Raw genomic sequence first — 27,889 nt, 5'->3', positions numbered from 1 at the left:
GAAAAATACTCACAACTCTCCAAGGTGTTCGAGACGCACATCAAATTAAAGCTTATTTCATCATCTTTCATTTTCTTTTCAATTTTTGGGGGGTCAACTGATGACTTTTAGGAGAAATTTCCATATGAAGATGATCACCCCTGAAAATAGTCCTGAAGCCCATCGCCATTTTGAAAAACGATGCCTACACTCCATTGCAAAATAGAGCGCTTTTAGGGTCCAAATTACATCCAAATTACACAGAACTGCAAGCTCCCAGTCCTGTGCACGGCTTCCACCCATATTTTTTACAAACTCTCAAGTTCATGGCCCACAGCATGCCCAAATACCGAAGATTTTGAGGGCATGCAAATCGTGATTTGGTCGGCGCAGGCAATTTCGGACCGATTTACTGGTCTGCACCCTTCAGCTATACCAATGACTATTTGGTGTGACATCATTGGTACCAGGCTATTTGTCTTTATTTTTCAGTTTTTGTTTTGCTTTAGACTTCCGGTTTGTGCTCACTGTCATGTGTGTAAATGTAACAAACCAAGCTATTGTGAAGCTTTCTGTGATTTTGTTTTACTTTATTCCATCGATTCATTGGTGATTTCGTGTTTGCCACTCGACTGCTGTGGAAAATCCAATAACGCTTGAACGTACGGTCATCATCCTGCTAAGATAGGCCTAATCTGCTAATTTTTGTTGAATTAGAACTTTCTTGAACCATGTGAACACTGTTGAAGTAGGCGTACAACTTAAGTTAAGTAGGCGGTTTACTGAACTTATTGTGATTCGGCTTAGTTATTTCGAAGTGGCTATTGTTACGGCAGTCGTTGTTTAGCGCCCTCTACGATACTTTTTTGATACGCACGCAGGTATATAATTATTTGTTTCCACACCTTTTAGCGAGCAGTGCGACAGCTCAGTCGATAGAGGGTAGGATTTTGCACCGCGAGGTTGCGGGTTCGAATCTCAGTTTTGCACTCGAATTTTTTTCCTTTTCTAACCTGAGGCTTTGGAGGATTTTTTTTAAAAGGGAAATAAAGTCCGAATTTCATAACGTTCAAATTCACTTTTTTCCTTCTAATTTTTTCTTTTCTTGTCATGTTTTTATAAAAGTTGCAGTCTACCGTAACGATAGAAAATGGGAAATGCGTTACGGCTGCCGTAACAATAGCCACTGCGTAGTTATTTAGCATTTTGATGTCGATGGGAATTGAACAAATAATACTAATAGGCAGGATATAGGGGAAACATTGTTGCAACCTGACGCCACTTAACTTAATTCCGCGATTGTGTACAATTTACAAAGTCTAGTATTATTGAGACTGAGAGTGAGAGTCAAGAAAATCTTCTAACTTCTAAGTAAGTAGGCCTAGCAGGGGCATAGCACGGTCATTTTTATTTGGGGGGTAAAATTATTTGAAAAGGGCACTTGCACATCCGTTGTGAAATGTAAGAGAGGTTTTTTCTCTGGACACTTGGCCTCTTTAAAATCAAAAGGGGGGGGGGGGCTTGTACCATCTGCCGATGGGGGTGCTGTTCAAAACCGACAATTTTGCACACAAAGTGCCAATATATGGGCTTTTCAGGGCGATACATGTGCGAAATTCTGAAAATGGCACCAAACACGGCAGATGCCACAAAAAAGGGCACCACTTCTTTTTTTGAAAAGGGCACTTGTTCAGAAAAAAAGGGCACTTCGCACAAAAAGGGCACTCTTTACAAATTATGGGGGGGGGGGGCGGGGGAGGGGGGTAAGCATGTTGAAAAAAGGGCATTTGAATGGACAAAGGCAGTCTTTACAAAAAAAATTGGGGGTTAAATACCCCCCTTACCATGCTTACCGCAGGATGACAAGTGATGGCCAGATATGGGAATCTTTCCCTCGTGTATTTCGCTGACCTGGATCATGGGTAATGTTTATTGTTTATGCGATTTCCAAAATTTCTTTTTCCCGATGATTGCAAAATGATAGACCTTCAAATTGGTGACAAAAAATCTCAAAAAATAAGTTTGGTTGTACTTGAATTTATTGAATCAAGTGATCCGGAACTGTTGATGATCCATAACTATCGCAGCTACCGAACTGTTAAACTGTTCACGCATGGAGTCCTTAGCTTTTGTTGAAATTGTCAATTCGTAATACTAAGCTTAATAGTACTGTATTTTTTTATGATTCTTTCCAGCAAATACAAAAGGAACAGAGATGAATTTTACACGGTCAGGCAGACCCGTCTACGTTACCCTGCTTCAGGAGTTCAAACGTTGCCCTCCTCGGTTCTTCAATGCCACTGTTACCGATCGTGGTAACTTCATCATGCCACATGATCCAGCACAGATCAACGTGTGCGATCGAACCAAAGAGGGGAAGTCCTTGTTTCCGGACACAATGGGAGGGTAAGATTTGAATTGGAAAAGTTTCTTATAAATGTGATTGTGTGGTGCAGCTGTGGTCCAGTGGTTAGGCCAAAAAAAAAGTCTCCAGTTTCTGGTATGCGCGTGCGTCGCCGTAGCCATGCGCATCGGCAAAATGAAAAAGTTTTTTTTTCAATGAAAGATGATGTCTCAAAACCGCCAAACTCACTGGTTTGACTGGAATCCTGCTGCTGCACAATTTTAACGTGTTTTTAGATGGGGTTATGGTCGAGAATAAGCTTTATGTGGTCTCTCTGGACTCCAATATATTTGCACCAAGTTTAGTCGGCACCATTTGCAGTCATCAGCCGACATTTGAAGCCAAAAAATCAGGTAAAAAAAAAAAAAAGCCACGTCGCCGCACCACTTTTTGGGCAAGTTCCATACCAGAAACAGGAGACTTTTTTGGGGGCCTTAGGGTGTTTGACTTGTGTGCCGTGGTACATGGGTTTGATCCTGACGGGGAACATGGTGCTTGTGCGATTGGCAAGGCACTTTACTACGATTGCCTCTCGCCACCCAGGTACACGGTGTAGTAACTGGGTATCTGGTAGTCCAAGTAATTAGGACTCTACGAATTACCTTTTTTAACATTTGGACATGGTCGGGTGATAGTAGAGTCCTAGGTACATAGCTGGATTGGTGACCAGTCAAAGTGCCCTGTGATTGGTCTGTCTGATGCTTGCCAGGAAACAGTCTAGCCAGAGCCATGCACAAGTCTACTTTTCCTGAATTCAAAATGGCAGCCTCAAACAAGGCGTTTGTGACAAGGATGTTTCCCGAATTGAAGGTGAAATTTCTCTTTTCTTCCCAAAGGTGTGTACATGTAAACCTAACCACCACCATTTGTATTTCCAATTCCCACTGAAGGCTACAAGGGCATATATAAGGCGGTTTGATGACTGTTTTTTTTGGGTGAAATCTGAAGATTTTGTTTGGGGGTATGAGTGAAAATGGTAAAAAAACGTTATTAGTAACGCAATACGGCTATGTACCTAGGACTCTACTACCGCCCGACCATGTCCAAATGTTAAAAAAGGCAATTTGTAGAGTCCTAGTTAATCAGACTTGGTACCTGGTAGGAAGAAATTCCTTCAATGTTTTAGCACCGTAATGGAAGCCGTGCTAAAGCCAGGGTAATATTGGAGTGCCACTTTGTGAGTTGTTTTTCGACATGCCTTTATTTGTACACGAATTATTTTAAAACTCTTTTAAATATCAAACCAATACTAGGGATAAAGTTAAGATTCCAAGCTTCACAATGATATAAAAATAAGGTACCTATTTCTGCGCTGATGCTAGAGCCCTGCAAAACAAAAACTTTCAGGTATTTTGGGACGCGCTGTAGTTGTGTGAACCACACGTGGGGCATGGGACATCATCTCACAACTCTCTTCTAATTTCTCAGTCTATCAATAACAAACTTCCCAACAACGTGTTCACCGCTAACACACTGTACGTTGCTTACACCAGTATTCGTTTTTCACCCCTGGCTGTATTTACCCATGACATTTCCAACTTGTTTGCATGTGGATTCTTGCAGCGTTCTTGTCGTACATACCGAGACTGAGTTCCAACAGCTTACAGCTCGTTTGTTGGAGAGGCCCATCTTCTTCACAGTCTCTGTGGAACGCCATTCGAAGCAGATGTTTTCCAAAGTCACCCACATCACAAAGGGTAACTACATTTTTGTGTTGAACCCTAACCCCTTGAGCGCTTTTACAAGAAAGTTTATCCTGAATCCGCCAAATCCACCAATTTTGTTATGCAAAAAAAAAAAGTTGGTGCCCTGAGTCCATCAGAATCCACCATTGAGTCCATCAGAATCCACCAGTGAGTCCATCAGAATCCACCAGTGTAGTACATATACCTGCTACACACCAAACATATATACTCGTGTAGCCAAGGAGTTAAACTGTTGAGATCCTGAATCCATCAAAGTCCCCCAAATGCTCAATAAGGAGGTATCCTGAATCCATCTAGATCCTGCAATACTGCTAGGCTTACTGTCCTGAAGCCATAAAAATCCCCCAACTTTTGCAATATGGAGGTATCCTGAATCCGCCGAAATCCTCCAAAACAGGGCTGCGGATTTGGATGGATTCAGGTATGTTAAAGCTAATGTAAAAACTCAATAGGGTAAAAACACTGAAATTATGGTCATCAGACATTTATTGATCATTTACCATATTTGTCGGACCCAGATTTGCATTTAAATACAGTGTGCTTGGTAATGTTTGTGCTTCTAGCTAAATGCAAAGAGGGTTAGGTGCAAAAAATTCACTTGGGAGAGGAGGGGGGGGGGTAGACTTAAAGGTAGAGTATATCATTTGCAGCTATCCAAAACTGATAAAATTGTTGTCGAAAAGCTTACTTGGTTTAAAAATAGTAAATGACACTAAACTCCCTGTGAAATTATTCTTTCTGGCACATGTGCTGTCATTTTGAAGAAAACAGTACAAGATTTCCAAAGATGTGTCATCAAGTGACGCATTTTTGGAATTTTCCGTTACTAGTTTGTTTGTAATTCTGCAAATTTGTGAATGGGTGCGGGCAAGTGTTGACGCACATGTGCACGCGGTTGCTTTTTATTTGTCAGTTCAGTGCGTGACATTTCTTAGCTGCAATGGGCTGCATGATAACGTGTCCCGGACACTGATTTCAAGCGCAATTCAAAAATCAAAGCATGACATGGCAACTTTTGATTTGAAATGGAGATAACGAAGAATACTGTTTTCTCGGAGTATACAGCGTTCACTGAGCTAAAATTCGTCAGGTTAGTTGTCAAGCACCCTTCTTTAGATTTTGAGCACTTTTATTGCTTCAAACGCAAAAAAAATGCACAAATGACAAATGATCTACCCTACCTTTTATAATTCAGTATGTAAATTATTGAATATTTCAGTTGTCAATGTCAATTAACAGCAATGATGATTTTTGTCTCTTATTTGTTAGGTCGGTTGGCTGTGTTTGTTAACACTCAGCATCCTCATGTTCATCATCTGATCCAGTCCCGTCTTGCCCAAGGCATGGACTCCCTGAAACGGGGGAAACACTTTGCAGTCGAGGTAACAGTTTTATTTCTTGCCTTGAGATATTACTCAGTTTATTCAATTTAAAGAACGAAAATGTGGGGGGGGGGATCAACAAATAATTATGTGTCCTTATACATGTGCGGGTCATTCTTCAGAAGGCCTAAGTGTCTACTTTGGCCTTTTGAAAATTGGGAAAAAAACATTTATCAAATGTTGACTTTTTTTCATGGGATGTGATCATTATGTTTCACTGCAAATATAATTAGCGCAGGGTGCAGTCTTAAGGGGATATTTGACCATTGTATCAACATTCCATTTTCGGTGTTGTAGCATAGACAAAAATGCAAATGTCATACCAGTCACACCTTTTATTTGAATGAATAACACAATATTTGAATGAATGTGAAGAGTAAAATTCAAATGAGAGCTTTCAAGGTATGAACATCGAATACATGTACTAACCATGCTAACCAGTGAATAGAGGAGCTTTTAACATGATAAACCCTATTAATTTTCATCCTTATTTTATTACCATTATCTACTAAAGAAAACGTGAAGAAATCATCTCCGTCACAGAACACAATGCACTGTCGTTTCTCTCATGTGTACAAAGACCAAAGCAGGGCTGTTATTTGGTTTTGATCAACTGTTTTGATCAACTGTTGAGGGCGCTGCATAGGTTTGTGATGGTATCTGAATAAATCCTGGGTACAAACATTTTCCTTCGAAAACGAAAAAATTTAGGACTGAAAAGATTTGAGTAATAAATACCTATCGTTTAAGAGTATTTTCATGAAGAAAAGTCTCTCCACCAAATAAATATAACGATGGAATTTTTACATAATACGATCGGAACATGGGTTTTCCAGGGGTCGACATCAAACATCAGAAACTAAAGAACAATATAAACTTTACCCTCTAGCTTTATGATCATTTATTATCAGCATTATGTTTATTAACATAAATCTACAAAAATACCAATGATAAAATTACTCATTTTCCGTCTAAAAGTATCGGGACACGTAAGTAGACACTTAACCCTAACCCACTAGGCCCTTTTGGCCAGGAACCATCCTCAATCCTGCAAAATATTGCCACCATGTAAACATTGGATTCATCCTCCAAAATCATCTGTTATTTCTTGAATTTGTTCAGTGGAGGGGTGACCATTGCCTCAATCCTCCAAAGTCTTCCTCTGTTCACAGCTATGGTTTGAGTCAGTACCAATGACATTTAGAAGCAGTGCGGATGATATCGAGCATAAATGCATGGTGCCATTATGCATGGCTCCATTATGCATGGCTGAACATAAGGAATGCTGGTTAGAGTCTAGGACCTCGACCCATTGCATCCTCCAAAGTCAACTGGCACTTTTTGCCATGCATCCTCAATCCTCAAAAATCCTCCAAAACTGCAATGAGGATTTTGGAGTATTGAGGAGGGTTAGGGTTAAAGCCAGAGTCCATCATTTGCAGCCATCCAAAAAGTGACTGGCGTAATTATTGCTGAAAAACATACTTGGTTGAAAGATAGTATTGAGGGGACTAAACTCCCTGTGAAATTATTCTTTCTGGCAAGCTGTCATTTTGAAGAAATCAACGAAAGAAGGCCTTTCCAACGGTGCGTCTTAAGAATCACCGTTGGAAATTTCCGTTAGTAGTTCGTTTTTTTATTCTGCAAAGCGCGCGCAAGCGTTGGCACGACGCACACGCGCGCGTGGTTTCTATAACTTCGTTGGATCGGTGCGCGACAGTGAGAACATGTTTCGGACGCTGAATTCAGGCCCAATTCAAAACATGATTCAGAAACTTTTGATTTGAAATCGAGGTCCTAGAATGTTGTTTTTCTCGAAATATACAGCTGAAGCCGAGCTGAAATTTCATCAGGTTAGTTGTTCAACACCCTTCTTTAGATTTTGAGCACGTTTGTTGCTTCAAACGAACAAAATGCACAAATTACAAATGATGGACTATACCTTTAACGAAGAATGGCCCGTATACAACTTTCCATAATTCTTTTTAAATGTTGCTGTCCCTTTTTGGTTTGTTTGTACATTAGTTTGACTTCAACAATATCTTTGCGTCCTGGATGCGGGGTATGTATGTGTCAGCAGACCTGCAGTCATCACTTGCCTCCATCCACTATACCGCCGGCTCGGGCAAAGTGACCGTGACCTCCTACAGCGAGCCCAATGAGTGCTTCACCGACCCATGTTCCCTGGTACTCATGTGTATGTTCTGCCTGCCCTGCTGTCTGCTGACCTGTCCCTGCTATAGGGTAAGTGTGCCTTCGTACTTACTTAGAGGGGGCAGTTCCTGTGGGCGTGGCCAGACTCATCTATATCGGGAGACCAGCACCCGATTTCATCAAACTCTTCGTAACTTACGATGCATCGCAGCGATGCGACGCGTCATATCTCTACGGTGCGTCGCAGCTGCGACGCGTCCTGCGATCCATTTCACTAAACACGTCGTAAGTGCGACGCGTCGTAGGTGTATTTATAGCACAACTCAGTGACTGTTTTATGTATTTAGTCAGCGTACAGTAAATAGTCGTCTGATGTTCAACAAAGTGTCGTCGGATTTAGCTTGAAATTTGTTGAAACGTAAAACAAAATGGCGGCCGTGTGATGCAATTTTGAAGGAAAACAAACTCTCATTGGACTGTATAGCTACTTTGAAATTTCAACTCTAATATTCGGTCTAATTCATAATTATTCAATGAATTTTCTATTTACAACTTTACACACTTTGCCTCGGTATTATAATCTCGTTAATGTAATGTTTGTGGCATAAAACTTGCTTAGAAATGACTCTTCTTATTTTGCAATGATCACTAGACACGTCGTAACTTGCGACGTGTTTTAAGCCGTTGTCAAGGAACTTAACGATGCGTTCAACACATCGCAACTTTAGTGAAATGGAAGATACGACGCGTCGCGACGCGGACTTTCAGTCATATTGTTTGTGCCCTAACCCTTTTGTCCTAGTGCAACGATTGCCGGTGTTTACATACTCTCACCTACACCCCAGCATGTTTCTTTATGGTGTAATTTGAGGATTTTCTATTGTTCCTCTTCCCTTTTCCTTTGTTTATACTGAAACTTTTTTGCAACAGCTCTCATTGGTTTTGTACACGTTTTCTAACCGATGAGGCGTCAATTAGGTTCCTTTCCTCAATTCATCGATGATGTTACACTTGTGTGTTTTTCTCGATTTACACCATAAACAAACGCATGTTTGTTTATGGTGTAAATCGAGGATTTTCTATTGTTCCTCTTCCCTTTTCCTTTGTTTATACTCTTTTTGCACTTTGCAACAGCTCTCATTGGTTTTGTACACGTTTTATAAGCAAAGTCGTCCTTGATTTGGTTCCTGTCCTAGATTCATCGATGATGCTGCACGTGTTTACACCATAAACCTACTCTCACAAGGGTGTAAACACCTTCCATCATGGACCCCCTATTGTCCCTCTTTTGTTTGTACATGTACTCTAACTTTTTAGGAAGACCTCCCATATGTACACAATCGTTAATTGTGGGCCTTTGTGAATTGTGGACCCTATCGTCCTCTATTGTTTAACGTCCCCTATTGTTTAACGTCCCCTATTGAATGCAAACTTAAACCCACACACATTCTTGTTCTGTAGTTGTGGGGACTGTACACGAGTTGTCCCATGTTACTACGGGGACCGAAGATGCTGTGGGGACAGCAGAAAGTCCCCACAACTCTGTCCTAATTTGCCTAACCAATAAAAGACTTCCCGATAACGCGGTGACAGCCCGCCCACACATACATCCTTTCTTCTTTGTAGTGTAGCGACGACACTGTGAACCATATACACTGCTGGTCTGCTGGCTTATATACATGTAGCGGGGAGGGGAAAATTGTCGGCTAAAATGAACAAACGGGGGGACACACTACCGAGAATGGGGCATCTAAACTAAAGGCCTAAGAGCAGCTACTCCTATTGAAAACACTAAAATGATGAACATTTACAACTAAAAAACTTCGCCCTGCTACAATGGACCGATCCAGTAAGCTCCGCCCAGTGCGCGCTTGGGCAAGTTAACACGTGCTCCTCTCCAATGCCACGCTGCATTTTCCTTCCACGCGCATCATACGCGCGTGCACGCATGTCGGACTTTAGTGCACGCACGTCGGACATAAATCACGGCTTTGATTGGTCAGAACACCATGGGGCGGTGCTTACTAGATCGGTCCATTACTTCCGTTATTACAAAGACTGTTTCCTTTGTGCTAGATCCACCGTGCCGTGACCGTTGATGACTCTGGTGGTGAGGTCAGGGGACTGGTGGCCAGCTACTATAGTCCCGAGGCAGAGCTGCAGGGAATGCAGCAGGTTCTCGCCGGTGTCCTGCAGATGTTGGCCCAGAATAATGCGGCCCAAGTTAATGCGCCTCCTACTTATGGTAGGTGTGACTACAGCTGATGTGGGCTTGATCAAGGGGGTTGCCAAGGGGTTGTGGTCCAAGATTGATTGGGGGATGGACCGTCTAAACCAAGATCAGGTGTGGTGCTTTATGTTTCTACTTTCAAAAGCTTTTCGACAAATCAGTCCTTCCTTTTTGTATGCTGACATGTGAATGATTGCCTGTCCATTTGCAGATGCTGCAACTGGATCTAATCTGGCCTATGGAGGCTCTCAGGTTGTGAACCGCCAGCCAGGATATCCACAACCCGTGGGTCAACAAGTCGGCTATGGCCAGCCTGGGGTACAGCAGCCTGGCTACGCTGTACCCATGGTTCAGTATCCCGGACACGCCCAGACTGTGGCACAGCAGCCCGGTTACCCCCAACCTGTGGTGGGACAACAGCCAGGTTACGCTCGACCAGTGGTACAGTAATCTGACTAAAAGGCTACCCATGGGTTGACTGACAGGTTGTGTCCAGCTTACGGCATAGCAGCCAGGCTACGCCCAACCCATGGTATCGTACCTTGGCTATGGCCTACTGGTTAGTTGGCAGCCAGGCTACACCCAACCCATGGTACAGTAGCCTTTTTATGGCCTACCTAAGAGTAAGCAGCCAGGCTGTATGCCCAGCCCATGGGTTAGAATATTGGGCTCATTTTGTTTTCTTTGTATGCTTATCACAGTGCGTAAATCTGTGATTTTTTTCAGCTTTGTAAGGAAATCAGGGTGTAGTTTTTATTCACGCTGCTTGTATATTTGCTTTGCACCATTGTAACGAATTTGCAAGTTCGACAAGTTCTTGTTCTTGCGATTCTGTTTGTCATTCGGGAAATTTGCCCAATGGGTGGACAGTTACATTTTGCATGAAATCTCCTGCGGACGGGATTTTTGTTTCTTACCAAAACAAGTTTTTCAACAAGGAAACATATTGTCAAAACATAAATTCACTGGTTTTTTTGTTGTTTTTTAAATACCGTAAGTTGATGGTAGGCGATCATGCCATTTAAATGTTGATGATTGAAAAAAAAATAACTCTGGATAAATCGCTTCTTGTTAATGATGAATGTAATAAGACCAATATGTTGCAAGAACCAGAGAGCCACTTACAGCCTTGTACTGGGGCTACGTACACTACACCATGTCATTAAGACTGTCGCCCAATTGGGTGATAATCACAATAATATTAACAATGTTTCAATAGGCCGACACATAATGTGTCACCTTAATAAAGTAGTTAGGGTAAAAATATAATCGGGCGACAGCAGTCATAATTATGATCCTATATTAATGCTTCCTTCACTGAAATTGATTATGAAATATTTTTTTTAAATGCAAAAGAATAATCTATCTTTATACAATGAAAAGACGTTTAAAAAGCATGTGTTTTTAAATTGAATGGGCTCAAAATAAAAAATAAAAAAGCTATATTTTTCAAACATACCTCGGTGTAGAATGTAATAAGCAGCTTATTAAAGATAATTTTAAATTTGGTAAAAGCTCATTTCCACTTTTGGACGGTAGAGAAAGCTTGTTATATATATATTTTGATACTAAAAGTCCATGTATGCCATACCTATGTTTGGTTTTAAAAAAAATATTGTTTATTTTACTGATTACCTCACTTAAATGCTTACATTTAACAGTAAAAACTTCTGAAACACTAAAAGAATATTAACGAATGGGAGGCTTGTGGTAACACCATGTGAATGATATCTCATGGTGAGTTGTGTGGTTCTGAGAAGAACCAGTTGGTTTAGAAGAATTCTTCTCATCAGAACCACACAACTCGCAAAGAGATATCATTCACATGCTGTTACCGCAAACCTCCCATGCATTGGTCATGTCCACCGTGAAAACCCTCAAGTCTCATTTAAAAGAATATTTTCCAAAAGCAGCTCAGTTTAGAATGTGTAAGCAGCTTGTTATAAATAATTTGAAATTTATTAAAAAGTGACTTCAACTTTTTCGATGGTAGAGAAAGCTTGTTTTATTTAAATTTATTAATGTATGAAATAAATAAATAAATAAATAAAATAAATATATTTTGATACTAAAAGTCTATGTACCCCGGGGGGTATGCCTCACCTAAGTTTAGTTAAGAAAAAAATCTTGCTTATTTTACAGTTTACCTGATATTGAATGCATATTTAAAAGTAAAAAGCTTTCTGAAATACAAAAAGGATATAAGGAATGGGAGGAATGGTGAATGATATCTCTTTGTGAGTTGTGTGGTTCTAAAAGAACCAGTTGGTTCTGGTTCTTCTTCTCAGAACCACACAACTCACAAAGAGATGGTGTTACCGCAAACCTCCCATTCATTGGTCATGTCCACCAAACATTTTTGAAAAAAATCCCCAAACATATTTGAACAAGAACCAATTGGTACAACCCACTGTGGGTAACACATTAACACGGGTAACGGCACCTCAGGAGTAAAGGAACCGAAAACCCCACGTGCCACAACGAACAGTCTTTATCATGAACACCAAAATGAACAAAATGTGGGATTTTTGGATAGTGATTGCGTCAGATTTTGTACATATTAGTAGGTTACGTTAACGCATTACTATTGTATACATGTACTTCTTTACCTTGTTTTGAAACTTGTCACACGGTGTTGGCACTGATATGACCCACATACTACATGCAATCACATGTAGCCTTCACTCGGTCCATGAATCATACAACCGCAAATTTTATAATGCAATGGGGTGGGATCTCATATGCAAATTAGACGCATACGCATCAGTGTTATCAAACAGCTATTCCAAGGAAACTCTCTCTCAAAGCTGTGATACATGCGGTATGGAAACAGTATAATACACCCGGATAGAATGGGCCAAGTAAACTGTCCACCCACCCACCCACCTACCCACCCACCCACCATACCACCAGCATAGTGATCTCAGGCCCACGGCATGTTTTCACGCTGCCGTGGGAAAAATATATTTGTGTGTATATGTTGCGGTTTGTTCATGTTATATGTTTTCCTGTGGGTTTCCTTAGTATAAATTACAGTTTTTCTGCAGGGTGACCGTTAAGCCGATTTTTGGCTAACTTTGACGGATTTTTATTGTTAAAAAAAGAGTTTGATAGAATGGATTTTTTTTGGCAGATTCTGGCAGAATTCTGCAAAAATGGATATTTGACAGAAAAACATAGCAAATTTTTTTTTTAAATTGTACATTTGTTTGAAAAAAATTAAATCTTTTGAAACCAACCCTTGCATAATGGGACAGGTTGTAGGTGCTGAGGTTCACTGGGAACCGGATTTTTTCATAACACAACCGCATTTTGCCTGAAATTTACGCAATTTCATAACATCTTTATGCGACTATAGATTGTTTATAATGCAATTTGCACCTTAATTAAGGCAGTAGTACAACATCTGCATGTGATTTTAATGTTTATAGTGAATTTCGAGTAATTAATGGAAATTTGGAAGATTTTTGATGAATCTGACTAATTTTTGAAATGCATTTTGCGGAATTGGGCCATGACCTTTTGGTCACTCTGTTTTTAAGGGGATGGTAGATTTTTTCTAGGCTCAGTTGATTATCCATTTTTATTCGTTCTAGTGCGTCTTTCATTTGTTGTTGGTTTACTCGGGTTTTGTGTATATTTTTGTGTATTGCCATCGCAATGGGACCCCTTTCAGTCTTTCTTGTTTTTGATATTTCTCAGTCTTTCTTGTTTTTAATATTTTAATCTTTGACATTTTAACGCTGTGCATTGATATTTTTACACCATTTTATTTTTACACCTTGTTTCCTGAAATGTTATATTTGTTACATTTTGTTTATTATAACGTTCACATTGGCTTGTAAGCGGATTTTGGCGCTATTATTGTTATCCAGTATAATAATTAGAACTATTATTATATTTACATTCCCGCTACTCAAATCTGATATTTACTCAGACATAAATGTAGTTTTTGCCGAAATAAGACTCATATTTTGTATTGGTATAAAGAGGTTGTAATTAATCATAACGAAGAGAGCTGCCAACGGGTTTTACAGGGTGAATGGAAATAAAAAAAAAAATAGCGTACTGCTGAATTGCGTTTAGAAACTACAGGATGTGATGTTTGTTTTCCCAATTTTTCCGGTTACAGTGATCAGAGATGCCATCATTATATCAATAAAAAGCCTGAAACACTACTAGAAAACCCTGAAACTGTCCTTACCCCCTTTCAAAAATGTGTTTTCTGGAGTTTCAGACATGGGCATCGCCAGGATTTTTTCCAAGGGGGGGGGGGGGGGCAAAGCAAATTTTTTCCCCAATTTATAATTTTTCCGAGCGCGAGCAGGGGAGCATTTGCCCTCCCCCCCCCCCCATCAAATTAACATCAATATGGCTTTGCACCTCTTACCTTTTTTTTTTCTTTTCGTTTTTCTTTTTCTTTTTTTTTCCGGGGGGGGGGGGAGGGGCCAAACTACAGGATTTGAATGGAACATTCCATCTTCCAACTCATGAAAATATTCTCACTATTGCACTCATAAACATTATTTGTACAACAGCCTCTAAGGCACCTGCAGTGCAAAAGGTCTATGCATGCAACTGTACATTCACAAGACTTTGTACAGTGTTTTTCTATTTTGAATGACAGAAATGGGAATAAAAAAAGGAAATCAGCTGATCCGAGGAAAAGTTGCATGCCTGTATTGAACATCCTTGCTAAGGGAATAGCCAAGGCATTGGGGGGGGGGGGGCTGTTGCAGATAATTCACATTATTCGACACGGACACAAACATTTAACAGCATAAAACTTGGCTGGGACATTCCTGTGATTACTGACATAAAAAAATCATTTATTTCAACTATATTACACAACCCAGACTTTCAAACAAAATCATTAAAATTGTCATTTTCTGTGTAAATATAACCCCATTATTCAATTTTGTGTGAAGCTTTTTTTTTTTCATGAAATTTACACGAGAAAAGAACAAACGCAATCTAATATCAAGCGTGTTGCATGACACTAGAAAGTCTGTAGACAGCAAAGAACAAAAATTAAATAGTTACATCTTATTAATAATACATATGCATATAAAATTTACATAATGAGCTCTGAGCCCACCACCAATCCGATAATGGTAACAAGTGAAGTTATGAATATTCAATGCTCATTAATATGCAACACTCAAAACGGGTGGTGCTTAAATATGTCTTTCTACCACACTATCAAATGTTAATGGTCATACTCGGAGATTTCCTATTATTTCATTTTTTGTTTTTTGTTTTTAAATCAGAAAAAAATATTTACATTAAAAAATTTAGAGTGCATTCCAGGAGGTTCACTCCTATTTTGTTTTCACATTTCAACTGCATGCTAAAATAGGCTTCCAATTTTATTTTTTATGTTCATTTTATACAAGAAATTCGAGTCGAGTGACTCCGGCCTATGTACACATGGCACTGGCTGCAGTTTAAATACAGCAGTTTGCGAAAAAATGGTTTGACAAAAAGTTTTGAAACTTTGGGCTTGTTTCCAGCTGTGGCTGCAGTAGCCACTAATGTATAAACCAAATGGATTACTCCTAACCATGGCCTCGTAATTACAACATTTTTTTAGGCTTCTGAAGAAGAACCTGTATCCATAATGAGATACCGTTACGTTTCCTGAAGCCAAAGCCAGGGACAGATTCGTGGTTTCAAAAACCTCAAAACTCTTTCGTCAGTTTTTTTTCTTTCTAAATCACACCTCTTATTTTCACACAAAGTTCATGAATAGTCATGATTTATGCTAATAATCATCCAAACTCAGCAGTGAGTGAGGGAGTTTGTATTAAATCACAGGAATTGGGCAGAGAACAAAGCAAAAAAAACCCAAAACAACCAGCACTTCATTGCAGAACACTGGCGTTACAAAAACTTCCACAGATTAAAATAAAAGCTACACTGTTTTTAAATCCCCTTATAGGAAAATACGCCTTTGTTAAATAGCCATCCTAACTGATGGTCACACTTTTTTGGGGGGGGGGGGGAACATATGGTAAGAAGACAGCACAATAAACATTGCCATCTGGGAGTAGATATGATGACCAGTGAAAATGGTTTTCCACTTAAAGCTATAGTCCATCATTTGCAGCCATCCGAAAAGTAACTGGCGTAATTATTGTTGAAAAACAAACTGGGTTGAAAGATAGTAAGGGAACTAAACTCCCTGTGAAATTGTTCTTTCTGGGAAGCTGTCATTTTGAAGTAATCAACGAAAGAAGGCATTTCCAACGGTGATTCTTAAGAAGCACCGTAGGAAAATTTAAATTAGTAGTTCGTTTTGTTATTCAGCGCAGCGCGCACATGTATTGGAACGACGCACACGCGCGCGCGGTTGTTATAATTCGTCGGATCAGTGCGCGACGCCGCGTATGGCTGCAATTCAAAACAATTCAAAACATGATTCAGTAACTTTTGATTTGAAATTGAGATCTTAGAATGCTGCTTTTCTCGGAATGTACAGCTGAAGCTTAGCTGAAACTTCATCAGGTTAGTTGCTCAGTATCCTTCATTAGATTTTGAACACTTTTGTTGCTTCAAACAAACAAAATGCACTAATTACAAATGATGGACTACAGCTTTAAGAAGCGATAGCCATAATTTTACTGGCAATTAATGTAGTGACAATCAGGGCCCAATTTCACGGCGTTGCTAAGCACAAAAATGTGCTTAGCACAAAAATGCTCTGGCTTATAAAAGCAGGTTATCAGCCAAACCTCCATGTGATTTTCATGCTAAGCAAACAACAGCTGAATACCAACCACAAGCAATATACATCACGTAGAGTTTTGGCAGGTTACCTGCTTTTACAAGCCAGACTTTTCTGTGCTAAGCAAATTTTGTACTTGGCAGCGCTGTGAAATTGGCCCCAGGACTCGACTGATGGCAAACATTTGGATTTCTGCTGCTGTGTGTTTTTGCAAGGAAATGCATTCAGACTTGCCATGCATTGGTTGCTTGTAGTTTATCCATTTCATAAAATAAAATAGAAAGGGGGGGGGGGAGTGGGGAGTTATTGTCATAAGTTTGTAGGACTAACTACGCATTTACATAATGGTGCCATCTCATAAATTAACGAATAAAATCTTGGATAAGTAATAACGCATATTTAACAACTGTTTCCCATTTGGGTTTTTCTCCATCCTAGTTATTTTTAAGGCAAATTCTAAATATGTGGACAAGTGAACAACTCAATAAAATAGTTCATATCCTCTAGCTATATACACATGAAAAAAAGATTACAATAACACCTGTATAGTATATATATTACAAGCTAATTTGCTGTGTATTTGAGCCGATTAGATTAACATTGCATGCCATGATTCTAGGGTTTACAATCGCGTAGTAAATACAATGAATACTGGGCTGTGCAGGGAGAAACAGATCAAAACGTGGGGTTAAAACAATTTTTTTTAACACGTAGACTTATAAACTATAGACATTACTGAGAGTGGGTGGGAGCGGCTTTCATCCAGTGAAGGGGGGAGGTGTAACACAATCCTTCCAGATCCTCTCATCTTTCAGATCCTTTCATCTTTCAGATCCTCTCATCTCCCAGATCCTTCGAGATCTGCAAGGTGGTTTCTGGAGGATTTCCAAAGGACTAAGTAAGATAAAACCCAAGCACTGCCACTCTACTTGGCATTCAGAGTTCTTACGAGAGATTTAACGTTGGTTTGCTAGACAGTGGCAGATTTCTGGTAAAGGTAAAGGGGGACGAACCTGTGTTCACAGGAACGGAGTGCCCATCTCTCTTTCTTTAGCGATTGGGCCAGACTTATTATGCTGCTGTGGGGGAATCGCCACACCTCCTCCACAGCGAGTCTGTTACCTTCCCAGCATTGAATAATGCTGGTACCTATTTAACACCTGGGTTGAGAGGAGTAATTCAGGTAAAGCGCCTTACTCAAGGGCACAACACGTATGGCCACGGCGGGGCTCGAACCCACAACCTCACGATCATAAATCCTATGCTCTACTGCTAGACCACACGTGCCCAGGATTCAAATTCTACAGAAAATGCCCAAAGAGTAAAAGTAGGAACCCTTTCATCTTTTTCTTTTTCCTGGAAATACTGCGGCCTTATGTTACAGTTAAACATGACCCACTTGAGTGAATTAAGATTTTTTTTCCAACATTCTCAAAGACCTCAAATGAATTGACTCAACCAACACTGCATGCCACTAAAGTAATAATTTCTGACTTTGAAATCTCCAAATGTTGAGACTTGACTATTGTTTTACACATGGATGAGATTGTCAATTCCCAAAAAAATATCTGAAAATTGATGAAATGTCTGAAAGATGAATATCTTTCTATATTAATGTCTTTCTCGCAGATTCAAAAAAAATCTGATTTCGGACAAAAGTCTGAAAAATCTCATGCCTGTTTATAGAGGCACATCACTTGTCCTCATTTTCCCCGTTTTTATGTTAACCTACTTTTAAAAAAAAAACCTTTCAGATCTATAACAGTGTCATGCATGTGTGACATGTCTTCAATCCACGTGCCAGACGAAGCATACACGATGCACTGTCAGCAGGAATCCCAAAACCCAAATCTGCTCCGACACGTCAAACAAATATTATAGCATTACAAGGGATTTAAAAACAAAGAGTGTCTTAAACATTACTAGTGTAACTGCAACGATAAACAATAAATTCATTAAAATTGTACAGTTGGCATAAACTTTAATTCGTTGACTTGGTGTGCACTTGTGCTCTGCAGGGTAAAAAAAAATGAAGCCTTACTAATAGGGCCCTTCTCAATTCATATCCGGGATGAGCTCCAGAGAAGTTCCAGTTGCCGACACTGTATCGGGCATAAGTTGCAGGATTCTGAACAACTTCCCCGCAATCTTCCTGCAATGAAGTACAGTGGAACGCCGCTATAACGAACATCGTTGGATCCACAGAAAGTGTTCGTAATAACGATCGTTCGGTATAGCGATTTTGAACTGCCGATACCCTCTTTTGACCAATAGTGAACTGGCATTTCTCACGAGTGGTTTTCCCTTCTATTCCTCTGGGGAAATAATAGCCATCTATCGCTCTTCAACATTCAAACACGGTGTAACTATGGGTCGTTTGATGTTCGGGAATTATAAGTGGCCCAAATAGTGTTTTATACATGTACAACCTGTAGATTTTTTGTTTAATCTGTTGACTTTTTTCAACAACAATGTTCGGTACGTTTTGTACATTAAAACCAGGAGCCAAGGATGATGTTCGGTATAGCCGAATGTTCGGTATAGCGGTGTTCGGTATAGCGGCGTTCCACTGTATTGGCAAGTGGACCAGTTGCTAATGAAAATTTCCCCGGAACATATCCGAGACAAGAGAATCTGTTGGACAAAGTGAATGATTCTACCCGCAACTTGTCCAAAACTCATCCCGGATATGAATTGAGACGGGCCGTTAAGGACACTCTAAAGCAAAATTGTTCACAGAGTGCCTACGCTCGTGTGCGTTCCCTCTCATTTACAGACACTACGAGTTCCAACATGTTCAGTTGCAAACAAGTCAAGTGAAGTTCTTGAACTGTGCACTTGCGAACCGTGCAGTAAAATTTTAAACATTTCTAAAAAAAAGGGTATCAATGTAAGCATATATTGACCCTCTGAAGTTACGCACGGTCTCTCCCAAGCTTACTGCCTGCAGTCTCACTGAAAGCTTCAGTAAGCAGAAAACGGAGTGCTTAGCAGCGACATGAATTTGGACCGTGCTCAAAGCAGGAGGTTCAGAGATCTATTTGTAAAAACAAAACTGATTGGCCTATACCTTGATGTGACAGTAACCTAACCTACAGGTAAGCTGCTCACAAATTACCTACAATAAAGGTACCACCGGACAGAATTAATGCAGAAAATTTTGCGACTTTTTCTAACTTGGAAACAAAAAAATCTGAAGGAAAAATGAAGATGACGAGAAATATAAAATCTTAACGGAAAGAAAAACGATCACATGACTGTCAGTGGGTAGCCAATGCCAATGCGATTATTACAATAATGATGAATATTAATGGCCCTTTGGACCAATCACAACAGTGCCTCGATGGGGGCGGGGTGAGAGGGGGTGTGGAGTGGGAGGTTACTTATTCTTGGCCAAATCCTTCTGTTTCTTCGATGGCGAATTGCAGCTTCTCCAGGAGTTGTTCGTAACTCTTATACGGTGGTAGATCCAACCGGTTGAAGCTGTACAATAAACATTGAGAAGAAGATCAAAACAGAGAAACAGGAATAAGAATTGGGAAAAGTGAAATGTTGTCAATTATTCAAACACATACAAACAGCAAAGGAATGGAAAAGTGCAAATTCATGAAACAACGTGAATTTTTATTGTAGAGTTTCTCAGTTGTTGGGTTCATTATTGCTGTGCATTTCTGTCCATGCAGTTGACAATTTGGTCGTATTTTGTGCAATATGTGTCCAACTGATCTCTATATATACACTGGATAGCGTACAGAGACCGCAGAAGAAATCCATTAGCAGCCATATTGGGGAGACCGGCTGGTGTTCTATAAAGGACAAGTTGCAGTCTTAGGCTGTTGTGATTCATGTAACATCGTGGTTCACCTGTTTTACCTTTTGTCCACCACCACTGAACACGGGTTACAGTTTTTCAAACGTTGTGGTTCACTTTTTGAAATGCTGCAGTTCACTTTTTGCGACATTTCGAAATATATAATCACGACGGAAACTTGTCCTTTATAGAACATCATAAAATGTGTACGTGATCACAATGGGCATCGACTCTTGATACAGTGCGTTCTATGTACGCGTAAAATGTTCGTATATTGGCGACCATTTTTTGAAAATCAGGGGGCGAACTGGTCAAAGTGCAAATTCAACTACCCAACTGTTGTATGGGCATCTGCTATCCAGTTTGTATATAGAGATCAGTGGTGTGTCCACGCACTGTAACTTTTGTGAGTGGTCGAATAGCGCCCTCTATACCGAGTCTACATGGAATGATCAATGCCTTACCATGTGTGGCTGCGGGGAAGCCAGGTCTCCTTGCCAACCTTCTCCAGACAGAACTTCTGTGGACCGTTACTCCCTGCCGATTAAAAACCAAACATCCATGCAATTATGCTTATTGAACATCACCAAGCAACTTAACCAGCCTTGACTGCTCAACAGACTTTTAAAAAGTCTTCTGCAACAGGCACTACGTTGTGCCTTTAAACTGCTCGAGAAATATTGCCAAAAGTTTAATCAATCCGTCCCAGTGCATGTACCATCTCATACCACTTATACGGTTTCAAAATATATGTGATGCTATCAAGCTAAATGAGTCGTTTGTCGACCCTGGTCAAAAAAAAGTTTATTACAGATTTGAAACGAGCACAATCTCGGCATTTCTGCTGTGAAAACCGCATGCTGATGCCATTTTTAGGTCAAAAATAATGGAAGTCGGAACACCAAGAGATGTGATGAAGTGATGTGATGAAGTGGCCCTATTTTGGCCTGAATCTCCAAATGAAAATTCCCGACAAACGACTCATTTAGCTTGATCGCATCACATATATCTTATACTGTTCAAAACTCACCCATGAGTTCGGCGAAGCCGCCGACTGGCAAGCGACACGTTCCTGTGACAAACTGCAGCAGGCGGGCCCGCTTTTCGTTGTCCATCTCCCGCACGGCGCGCCAGAACCACTGGACCTGTTTGCTCTCCCGCGTGTAGTGGCGATAGATGGTGCTCCGGTACCAGTCTTCCACGTCAAACTCCTGCATGCCACACAGCATCAGCTGAAATCGGACGAAAAAATAATTAACTTCATTGCTAAGGCTTTTTGGTAGCTTTCCTTAAAGGTAGGGTCGACCATTTTTCATTTGTGCAACAAAACTGCTCAAAATCTAAAGACGGGTGTTATTACTAGTTCAGTGAATGCTGTATATTTCAAGAAAATAATATTCTAGGATCTCGATTTTAATTCAAAAGTTGCCGAGCCATATTTTTAATTGTGCCTGAATTCAGGATCCGGGACACGTTCTCATTCAGCCGATTGCAGCTACGCGATGTCACAAACTGAACCGACGAATAATAGCAACCACGCGGGCGTGTGCGTTGTATCAACACTTTCGCGCACCAACTCACGGATTTGCCGAATTACAAACCAACTGCTAACAGAAACGGCCTTCTTTTATTATTTTCTTCAAAAGGACGACATGCCAGAAAGAATAATTTCACAAGGAGTTTAGTGCCATTACTGTCTTCAAACCAAGTAAAATTTTCATCAATAATGGTGTCAGTTAATTTTTGGATAGCTGCAATTGATCTACTCTACCTTTAATATTCCAAAGAATAAAACAACAATGGAGGAGCCAATGGCACATTGTTTTGCTCTTTATCTTCTAAGAGAAAGCCAGCCACATTTACATTAACAGTATCTGGGCTCTGCTTTGTCAACCCTTTAACATAATCCCAAACTCCAAGCGGATTTGAAAGCATCTGCGAGAGTAAGGGCTAACAATCCAAAGAAAGAATAAAAAAAATACTGTTGAAATGATGTAACATTTCATTGTTTCAAAACTCAACCAACCACAGTCCAAGATTCTGATCCATACTCAAACCCCCACACTGTCTAGTTTCTCGGGCTTTTTTCATGTTGTACCATGTTATATTTCAGTTCACTTGTCGGCCCTGGGGAAAAAAAACTGACTACACCATCACCCCAAAGCAATCAACACCGTCACTGATTAGCCTCACATACCTCCAGCTCCCTCTCGTCAAAGTACTGCAGCCACTGCAGGGGTACCACCTCGTTGAAGCCATCCAGGAACGATTTGGTCTGCTCCGCGATGCCGCGGGTGAAACGCCACTCTGTCATCAAACTGAGGTAAACAATGAACAAACAAGATGCGAAACAAAAATTGGTTTACATTTCTCGATACAGTTACCTTGGATGAGCATCATTAATACTAAGATCTTCTGATACAGATATACCCGGGAGCAAGTTGGAGTAAGAACCGTAGTTGAACCACGGTTCGACTTACTTCACTCAAACCCACGTTAGTTGGCTGAGGTCGCAGTCCATGACTTACATAGACCTCAGTGATAATTACACGCACTACCAAACTTTCTTCAAATACTCGCAACTCTCCAAGGTGTTTAAGACACACATCAAACTAAAGCTTATTCCATCACCTTTCATTTTCTGTTAAATTTTTGGCTGGTTAACCAATGACTTTTGGGGGGAAATTCCGTCCAAAGACGATCACCCCTAAAAGTAGTCCCGAAACCCATCACCAATTTGAAAAAAGGATTCCTACGCTCCGTTGCAAAATACAGCAATTTTAGGATTCATTCATCCGAATTTCACAGAAATACGAGCTCGCAGTCCCCTACACAGTTTCCACCCATCTATTTTTAAAAACCCTCAAGTGCATGGCCCTCAAAGTGCTATAATACTGGAGAAGTTGAGGGCATGCAAATCTTGATTTGACTGGTGTAGGAAATTTTGGGCCTATTTCCCTCCTACAACGCTCTCATATGTAGTCGAGAAACTCAATCTACTGTTCACAAGACCACAAGTACCGAACAGTGATCATAAGCAACATAATTCTCTGGTTGGCAGTGTGATGACTTTGAGCCCAGGGTTCTCTGCTCTAGCTTGCCCTACTGCCGGCTTACTTGATGTATTCTTCTTTGTTCTCGTCGCACACCACGATGTCGCCCCCACCCTCCTTGAGTTCCACCGTCTCCAGCTTGCCGAGAATCTCAAAGTCGGCATTGAAGGTGATGCCTAGATCACACTCATCGATCTCATTATCCCTAAGAAACAAAAACGCAAAGAGAAAAGTAACGAGTTGTTAAGTAACCATCAGCTCCATGTGAAACAGATTTTTTTTTTACCGTACTTTATGACAAGTCTATGCATTGTGCATATGGAGATTTCCTACACCAACCAAATCGGGTCCCAAAAAAATTAATCTTGAAGTATCTCCAAAACTACAGGGTCTAGGACTTCAGGATTGTTGCATGTTATTGTCCTACTATCCAGCTTTTTAATCATGTAAACATTGTCTGTTATTTCCCATTTCCAGGCACATTTATAATTACTCTAAGCAAGCCAGTCTGTCAAAGGCAGGGACACGCATGAGAGGCCATGTATGCTTACAAACATTCTTAGCTCAAATTTCAAGCTAGGACAATCTATCGAGTTGAAACAACACTACTTCAGACAGATTCATTTATTCTTCCTATCAAAATTACTGTTGCTATTAGGGGATATAATTTTGTGGAGCATAGAGAGTTAAACAGACTTACTTGAGCCAGCATAGAGATTTATAGAACTCAGGGTCGATACTTTCAAGGTCCTTCAGTGTCAGTTGTTTGTTGAGCATGCGCTTGTAGAACGGCATTGTGAAACCGCTGTAGATGAATTTGCCGTGGTAAAGCGCCTGAAAAAAATTCAAACGAGTAAAATTTCAGTTAATTATCTACTGGACCAATAACTACTGCACCAGAGGCATTTTAACTAGACAAATGCCAAACATAGTGGAAAACAAATTAAATCTTTGGTACCAAAGTTTGTAGAATGCCATAGGTTTCTGACTCACGCACGATGGTGCGTGGGTTCAAACCGTACCAGGGACATGGTGTTTGTGCCCTTGGGCAAGACACTTAACTACAATTGCCTCTCTCCACCCAGGAGTATGAATGGGTACCTGTGAGGGTAGAGGACCGAATGTGCGCTGATATCGGCTGCCGCGTGGTCCCATGGCCTGATGAACGGGGTGATAATTGTAAAGCGCTTTGAGATTATTGATACCATGGAAAGCGCTACATAAGCATTACAATTTATTTCATTTAAATATTTTTTTACCAGAAATGCAACAATATATCCTTCCTTTCGAAGCTTACCATTGCAATGAACCTTCCGACGAATCGGAAGTAGGAGAGATGGTCAGGGTTGACCGAGGAGGCGGGGTTGATCTGCAGCGAGTAGTTGCTCTTGTTGGCATACTCAAAGAGGCAGTACATGGGGTTGAGAACCTCGTGAGATAACATGAAGAACCATTCCCTGGTGGGTAGGAAAAGGGAAAATTAAGGGAAGAATATGAAATTATACAGGCGGTAACTGTAAGTTTACCTTGATGTTTTACGGGGTACCTCAGGGTACAACCTCGACTTACCGCTTCTTAGCTTTGTACTCTTCCCTTAACAACTGTCGCATTGTGTTGAACGCCACGGGGAAGGCATGTGTGATGAGTTTGGTAGCTAACTTGTACGTGTTCATTCAGAAATTAATATGAGAAATGATCACTGGCACTAGTTTTAAGAAATGCAAACAAACCAATGAAATTAGGTCCGAAGTTGCTACAGCTACTTGTAACCTGATGACTTTCAGGTTAAAACAAAAATCAGTTAATCAGTAGTTTTTGATATTTTTCACTGCCTTTCCAAGCAGCCACTGACTTTCAGAAGTATTTACTAATTTACACAAAAGTTTTCCCCAAGCCTTCAGAAATGTTTCAGCGGCTTCTAGAAATATCAGTCGGCTTTCATTACAAAATTCAAAACTATTCAAAGGTACCATTGGCTTTCAGAATGAATATGCTACAGATCTGCAAAGCCAGCAAGCATTGTCATTTTTAATGCATACCGACTTCCAAAAATTTATGTACTGACTTTCAAGAAAAACATGCAAACTTTCTGCAAGAGATACAATGTGGCAGCACCGTACTATTCACTTGATAAACGCATTTCTACAGCCAAGTTTACTGAAGTCCTTCTTACCTTGCAACACCACCATAGTCTAGACCCTCCTCTCCTCTGAATATGATGAACAGCCGCCTCCGCAGATCAAAAGCTTGATGCCTCATTATCTGGGGGACGGGGAAATTTTTTTTGTAAAATAAATTTTAACGTAAATTTTCATTGAGTGCATTCAAGTATACAGTCTATCCGCTCCGTTCACAAGTACCCCCTCACCAGCAAAGAAGGTACAGTTGGGAGTGACCGACCGACGCCATCTTGCCCGACTGCAAGTTTGCCGCGATGCGCGGCCGTACTACTGCGTGTACATAGTACAAATCCCCTGGTGTACGTGCATCACACACAAGGAAGGATGCGCGTCAACCAGCTATATGTCCCACCCATGGGACATTGTTGCTAGGTAAAAGGGCGCCCTCTTTTGTTGGCGCACGGAGCCCATAGGAGACACTTTACAAGCTTTAGCTTCTGCACACCAAAGCCCCGGTATTTTTGTCCAATGGCCAGAGGCTATGGGTTTGTGAACTATTAGTTGGTCAATGTGACCTATGACCCTTGTCACGAGTATCTCAATGCTAGGTATGGGCCTTATTCACGAGTTGGCCATTTTTGTTGAGTTCCCTGAATGTATTTCATTAATTGTTAACTGTTGAATAGGCTGGTGCCTGACTATTTATGTAGGCACAATGCAGCCTTATTTACTGTAATTTTTTTTTTTAATCTGGCTTTAAACATTAGGGAATGTTTAATTACAAATTTTAAATCATTCGTTGAAGCAGACTGGAATTAATTAGAAATTAACTTGGTTTCATTTCTCTGCACAAGTTCCAAAAATCAAGATTTTTACCTCACTTTCAATCCAATATGGCTGACTCTTGAATAAGGCCCATACATGCAAACCATGCTTTAAGTCAATAGGTGGCGCTATTCGTTGTGTCATATTTACCAACAGGCAAATAATTTTGCCAAAAAGATGACAAATTTGCTGATAAAAATTACTAATGAGGGGTGTAACACACACCCCTCCCATTGACACTCATACATGTGTCTTTGACCAGCTTTCGTTAGTAGTCCACAGAGCCCCATTCAGTTTCTACATGGTCTCCACAGAATGCCGGATCGCAATTGTAATTGATCAAATTCAAAGAAGTTTATTTTTTCCTGAGACACTCACTTGATGGAACGAGTCTTCAAAGAGCGTGGTCCTGGAGACGTTGATCTTGACGTGGCTTGGCAAGGCGTTGATTTGACACAGATAGCGGAACTGGCCCAGTTTCCATCGGAAGCTGCGCTCATAGGCCACCGGCACACCGTAGGCACCCTTGGGTCTGTGAAAAAGGAAACGACAAAACAACAGCACTGGTCAAAACATGATAATCACACTTTTTTGATAAGGCAAGGTCTTAAAAAGTTTGCCATTGACAGGTTTGAGGGCTTATTACTGGAATTTGAGGTTACCCATCACAAACACAGACATGTTATCGTTACATACGTAGTGTGGACATTCCTTTGTTTTCGTGTAGTGTAACCGGTGATAAACCTCATTTTACTCACACTGTGAAAACTCTTTCAACCCATTTTTTTTCTATGATGCCCTTTAGTGTTTCTCTTCATTTTGCCACGGATAAACCCAACTCAAAAATGCCTCTAAACCTGTTTTCCAGAGAGGGGGAAACACTGTGCGGACGTGGGCTAGTCCACACAACTTCACTGCTACCTGGTTTATGTGGACCTCTATTGTTTCGGAAGTCCACACAGTGAATGTAATGCTTGTACAAAATTACGAGTAGGAAAATGTTTCAATGGCATATTGAATTTTGTATTTGTTTTCTTTTTGAGATTATTTTCCTTTTCCGTCTTCATGCAGCCCTCATCTCGAGTGGCGTTTTCCAGGGGTGTTACGGTGAACGACAAACATTAGAAATATGACTCACCCTTTGGCAGCGTTGGGTCGTGGGTCGTTGAACGTCGTGGTCTTGGTATTGTGATCTACGAAGTACCTGACGCCTTCTTTTGTGTAGCGGATCTCCCAGTTGTCGGGTAAGGGGTCCTCCTGCATGCTGGCACTGCGAGAAGACGTATCAAGATTATTTAATCAAGATGTGATTGATTCTGATAATTCCAGACGCAAGTGAAAAATACCGTTACCTCCAGAGTGTAATAAATGAAAACTGATGAGACAAAATGAAACTAGCACAACAACAATTAGTTTCAATATGCAGGACGTGAAATTCATTCATAACCTCAAAATGCATTTCAGTACAAATATTGATTGAGTAAATCCATTTTTTGTT

The 27,889-nt window shown here is 40.5% G+C and overlaps 2 protein-coding genes across 4 annotated transcripts in view; one reads left to right on the top strand and one right to left on the bottom strand.

The window, feature by feature from the left end:
• Nucleotides 1-402: 402 nt before the first annotated feature.
• On the top strand, nucleotides 403-10,815 carry LOC119737463. 3 transcript variants are annotated; one of them, XM_038211846.1, is made up of 7 exons: nucleotides 403-442; nucleotides 2,175-2,385; nucleotides 3,947-4,080; nucleotides 5,359-5,471; nucleotides 7,497-7,715; nucleotides 9,702-9,870; nucleotides 10,067-10,815. In XM_038211846.1, the coding sequence occupies exons 1-7, from the start codon at nucleotides 418-420 to the stop codon at nucleotides 10,303-10,305; spliced, it is 1,110 nt and encodes a 369-aa protein (XP_038067774.1). In that variant the 5' UTR covers nucleotides 403-417; the 3' UTR covers nucleotides 10,306-10,815. The 3 variants fall into 3 exon arrangements, with proteins under 3 accessions (XP_038067774.1, XP_038067775.1, XP_038067776.1); XM_038211847.1 differs by lacking the exon at nucleotides 403-442 and adding an exon at nucleotides 483-641; XM_038211848.1 differs by lacking the exon at nucleotides 403-442 and adding an exon at nucleotides 1,159-1,350.
• An 8,389-nt stretch (nucleotides 10,816-19,204) lies between these two features.
• The window catches only part of LOC119737666 (E3 ubiquitin-protein ligase Su(dx)-like), a 32,073-nt gene continuing 23,388 nt past the window's right edge, over nucleotides 19,205-27,889 (bottom strand). The window contains exons 13-22 of the mRNA XM_038212160.1: nucleotides 27,530-27,661; nucleotides 26,770-26,923; nucleotides 25,620-25,708; nucleotides 24,744-24,903; nucleotides 24,147-24,280; nucleotides 23,511-23,651; nucleotides 22,591-22,711; nucleotides 21,424-21,625; nucleotides 20,858-20,930; nucleotides 19,205-20,065 (exon numbers count right to left, since the gene is read on the bottom strand). Coding sequence (XP_038068088.1) covers nucleotides 19,966-20,065; nucleotides 20,858-20,930; nucleotides 21,424-21,625; nucleotides 22,591-22,711; nucleotides 23,511-23,651; nucleotides 24,147-24,280; nucleotides 24,744-24,903; nucleotides 25,620-25,708; nucleotides 26,770-26,923; nucleotides 27,530-27,661 — 1,306 coding nt within the window. The 3' untranslated portion in view covers nucleotides 19,205-19,965. The remainder of the gene's footprint in view (nucleotides 20,066-20,857; nucleotides 20,931-21,423; nucleotides 21,626-22,590; nucleotides 22,712-23,510; nucleotides 23,652-24,146; nucleotides 24,281-24,743; nucleotides 24,904-25,619; nucleotides 25,709-26,769; nucleotides 26,924-27,529; nucleotides 27,662-27,889) is intronic.

Source organism: Patiria miniata, unplaced genomic scaffold (assembly GCF_015706575.1).
Source record: "Patiria miniata isolate m_02_andy unplaced genomic scaffold, ASM1570657v1 HiC_scaffold_3, whole genome shotgun sequence".
NCBI classification, from domain to species: domain Eukaryota; kingdom Metazoa; phylum Echinodermata; class Asteroidea; order Valvatida; family Asterinidae; genus Patiria; species Patiria miniata.
Note: the sequence above shows the minus strand (reverse complement) of the source record. Positions and strands in the feature narration are given on the sequence as shown.